The sequence below is a fragment of the Octodon degus genome, unplaced genomic scaffold (genome assembly GCF_000260255.1).
Source record: "Octodon degus isolate 3935 unplaced genomic scaffold, OctDeg1.0 scaffold00003, whole genome shotgun sequence".
Taxonomy (NCBI): Eukaryota; Metazoa; Chordata; class Mammalia; order Rodentia; family Octodontidae; genus Octodon; species Octodon degus.
Window position 1 is genome coordinate 18,230,292 of NW_004524579.1, and position 4,622 is coordinate 18,234,913.

A 4,622-nucleotide genomic window follows, 5' to 3' on the forward strand; every position below is an offset into this window, starting at 1 on the left:
GAGGTGCCAAAAATAAATGGGAAGTTGGAACTTATACTTGCAGAGATGTCTCTTCAAGGAGCATTTCTTGGAATAGTCAATATTCGAGAGTCCAAGGTACACAGATGAAGAGGATGTGCTGGGCTGTCGCAAGTCATGCTCTTGCCATCTCTCTGTCCTTCAGTCTCTCCCCACCAAGATCACTTTATGTTTTTCTTTCAGGTCCAGTCACAAAATCCTACACAAGGCCGGGCATAAAGGGCGGCCAGACGCAGGTCCTTGGTCATTACTCGGTCGCAGACTTGCGGTCCTTCGTTCTTCCAAGCTGACAGTCGGTGCGCAGGGAGCAGCATGTTACGGAATGCGCGAGAAGCGATGAAGATCATGAGCAAAGCTCCAGGTTTTGATAGAGTTTGGGAAAAGGTGACTCTCATCTCTGCTGCGCCTGAGAAAGTGATTTGTGAAATGAAAGTAGAAGAAGAGCACACTAATAAATATGGCACGCTGCATGGTGGCTTCACGGCCACCTTAATAGACAGCATCTCAACAATGGCCCTGGTATTCACAGAGAGAGGAGTGCCAGGAGTTAGTGTTGACATGAACATAACGTACATGTCACCTGCTAAAATAGGAGAAGAAATAGTAATTACAGCAAATATTTTGAAGCAAGGAAAGACACTTGCCTTTGCCTCTGTGGATGTGACCAACAAGGCCACGGGAAAGCTGATAGCACAAGGAAGACACACAAAACACCTGGGAAACTGAGCAGGCTTGAAGGAACCCAACAGCAAGCATCCAGTGTAAATTTGATTTCAACAAGTTTTCAAAATAAATGAGCAGAATTAGAAATAGCTAAGGAATATTGTCTTTGTGGAAGAATACATAGAGAGAAATACTGTCTTTGTGGAAAAAGTACAGCAGAGTTGAGGTGGGAGGGGCCTGGATTTTTCACTTTTTGTTTTTTAATCAATTCATGACAGTTGACAGAAAAAAGTTCTGAAGTATTTTGAAAATAGGTAAAGCAAAAAAGCCAGCAAGCCCACTCTAAGATTAAAGTCCAGTGTGAAGCTAAAGGACAAATATAAATTAATAGCTGTTTAGATTTATCTTTGCCTAGACTGGGTAGCTTATAAACAAACTTCGTAAGTTTCTTCCAGAACTGGTGAGGGGCTTCCTGGTTCAGCCTTACATGACAGTGAAGGGATCACTTAGGGATACTACACGTGCCTCCTGAGGACCCCATCTACCTAGAGCCATCCCCTTAGGATTAGAACTTTGGGGAAACACTAAATTGACCATAGCAGCAGCAGCCAGTTCTTAGTCTTTCCCAGCTCCAAAATGCCTTACTGCATTTTCATTTCCTTTAGATCATCGAACTTCAAAATAGATTATCTATTACAGCCCATATTGGAAAATTAGATTGTGCCATAATTGTTTAAAATAATAAAGTGTGACAAAATCACATAACACAAAAAAAAAAATCCTACACAAGATCTTTTCTTGGAAGTGTAAGGGGAGCACACATTTTATATTTTACAGAAATTTGTCAATGGTAGAGAACAATTTGAATAAATAAAATACTTAAATAGAAATATCAATGACTTAGTCATAAAATGATTGTTTAGAAGTAAAAATTGCTCTAAATCAAAGCTCAAGCAATGAGAGCCCTCACATCTTACCCAAAACACCAAGTTTTGTTTGGTCTGTGTAATGTTTACAAGGAAGTGTCTCAGTCAGTGCTTAGTAAAGAAACAGATTTCATGCAGGATACACAAGTGTGTGAGATTTGGTAAGACTAGCTTGTATGGCTGCCCACAGAGACAGGTGCAGAAGGGGATGGAAGGCAATCTGAGCTGGAGATACCATGGATCCAGCCGAAGGCCTGGAGCTCACTGTAGAGGCCTATTTAGTCAGTATCAGGAGGCCAAAGGTTTTGCAATGGAAGACCAAAGCGTTTGCACTGGAGGCTGAAGAATCTGTGCTAGAAGCCAGAAGAGAACACCCAAGCTGCAGATGAAGGCCTGAGCTCCCCTGCACAAACAGGACTGACCCTTCTTTACTTCCTTTTAATTCCATTCCAGAAGCAAACCTATTGGCTACTACTTCTCATACCCAGGGAGGGTCCTCCCTCTTTAGTAAGGCCTTCAGCCACACCCAGAGATATCATTTTTTTTTTAACTCAGATTGACACATCACTTAGTTATCCCAGGAAGAATCACTATTTAAAGATTGCAAGAGTTCATATGTTAATTAAAATAGTCAGCTTCCCTTGAAAGCACTAGGAGCTCTGGCCCCACTGTAGGGTGTGCCTTTTTGTGTGACACAAAGCAGTGCACTGGTGGTGGTACCTCCTTAGCCACACTGGTGGAATCCCATCACCCACTGTCCTTGCTACCTCCCCGTGCCGACCACTCTTCCCTCCTTAGTCACGCTTCTCTCTCATCTGTAGCATTTGTGCCTGGGTACCTGACCGCACAAACAGAAGAAAGAAAAGTATTAGGTACTGGGTTAAAAGGTTCAAGTCCTGCCAGTCCAGAAATCTAGGTGTTGAAAGAAAAGTAAGCATTTTATAATAATACTTATGATCAATGCCAAGAAAGACTTTGAAATCTCCATTCACAAATAAGAAAATATCTATTTCACTTACCTTTATTTCCTTCTGAAGTCCAGTCAGTAAAATTCATTTATAGCCCTTAAAGAATATAACTGTTTCTGTTTAAAGCCTAAAACTTGAACAATTCAGTAAAGAGGCAAAAATGCTTGGGGGATATTCTCTGGGCTTTGCCATCCTCTGAACCCTTGCGTAATAGGGACGTGCTCAGGCGATTTTGAAAGGAGATGGCACTCATCCATCCAAAGAGTAAGCAATTAGGTAGAAAATGCTTATTCCAGGACCTGGTGCCCTGAAGATATTTAAATTCATAGTGGGAAAGTGGCCAGTGGGTGCAAGCCGCTCTGTCAAGCCCCTGGAAAGAAACTGCAGCCCAGGAAACTTCAAGGTTTTGAACTCTAAGACATAATGGCTATATTTGCTTTTGACAAAGTGCAATCGAATTGTAATTTGATGAACTCAAAGGGTACTCTTCGATGATTAAATTTTGGAGTCAAGAACCATGTATCTATCTACCTTTTTCTTTTCATTTCCCAGCCATAAAACTTAATGAGGGAAATGCAAAGCCGTGTGAAAGATGAGGGAAAAAATAGCCTTACAAATAAAAAAGAAAAGCCCAGATGGTCCGATCAGGACTTTTTAAAGTTGGCTGCAGCCAGTGATGCTGAGGCCCCAGCCATTATTTTTTAATCTCTCATTGACAAGATGAAGCATCCCTGAAGACTGGGATTTGGGACTTGTTATCTCCATTTTATTGGCCTCTTTACCAAGAATAGCAGAGCCGATAAAACACAGACTTCAGTCAGCAGGGAAAGAGGAATGGACACTGAGGCCCTGGGGACAGCACAGCACAGCCGTCCCGTTCCCTGCGGAGGCAGCAGAGGATGCTTACTTAGTAGCTGCCAGTGAAAAAGAACCAAAGGGAAAAAAAGAGTCCAGTGGGGCAGGAAAAGGAAGAACGAAAAGAGAGAGGGGGAAAACAAAGGGAGAAAAAAAAAGAAAGGGAGAGATGAATCAGTACAGAAAGAAAGGAAGCAAATGAGACAAAGAAAGGAAGAAAAGAGAAGGAGAAAGGGAGGATGAAGTTTCAAAATGGTTCAAAATTCGATTGCACTTTTTACTGCCTACTCAAAAACCAAAAAAAAAAAAAAGAACAACATTATAAGATAATTCTTTCTCTCTTTTACATATGATGTCTATGCAGTACAATGAAGGTAGATTTTTCTGCCTTTTTACTCACAGGATGCTGTGATATGTGTCCCTAGCCAAGCCCCTTAAACTAGGAGGCTGGGCCTGGTAACAAACACCTGAAAGCCCAACATTTAGGAGGCTGAGGCAGGAGGATCACCACAAATTTGAGGTCACCCCGCACTACATAGTGAAACTTTGTCTCAAAAACACCAAAACCTCACAAATTAACACTAGACTTCTGTTACACACTACCCCCAAAGTAACCCTAACTTTTTTTTTGCAGTACCAGGGATTGAACTCAGTACCTTGTGCTTTTCAGACAAGAGCTTATGTAACCCTAACTTCTGAAATTCCTTCAATTTTTCAAATAAAATCAACACATTCTTACTGTTCTGCCTTATTCAGGATGTTTGCCCAGATCCGCCTTAGCTCCCTCTGCTATGTAACCAACTGACATTTAATCTAACAGGTGAGGAATTTTGGGTTTTTTGTTTGTTTGCTTGCTTTGTTTTGAATGAGTGAAAATGGAGGAGGAGCACAGGATAATCAGTGATCTGAAACTATCTAGCGGTAATGGTTACACTCTGAGGGGGAATGCATGATTTGGGAGGTAGAGAATTAAAGGAAAGACCAGGAAAAGGTGATGTGAGAAAACCTTGACAGGATATTTCTGGAATAATCCATGATACTCTTTCAATGAGGGTAGGCAGAGAAGCAGAGAAAACGAAGGTCCCCATACCTATAAGTGACTATTCCTATGCACCAACCTGCCCCTCTGGGTGAGAGACAACTATGCACAACCACTTGTGAGACAAGGGAGGAAGAGGACCATAAGAAAGGA

General features: G+C 41.7%; 1 protein-coding gene across 1 annotated transcript; it reads left to right on the forward strand.

Annotated features, from left to right (window-relative positions):
- The first annotated feature begins 232 nt into the window (after positions 1–232).
- Acot13 (acyl-CoA thioesterase 13) lies at positions 233–852 on the forward strand. The gene has a single exon (XM_012514916.2). It carries the CDS (start codon positions 331–333, stop codon positions 742–744), a length of 414 nt encoding a protein of 137 aa, XP_012370370.1. The 5' UTR covers positions 233–330; the 3' UTR covers positions 745–852.
- The last annotated feature ends 3,770 nt before the right edge of the window (positions 853–4,622 follow it).

What these genes read in the sequence shown, in the direction of transcription:
- Acot13 (XM_012514916.2), top strand. Translation starts at nt 331, where the DNA reads ATGTTACGGAATGCGCGAGAAGCGATGAAGATCATGAGCAAAGCTCCA.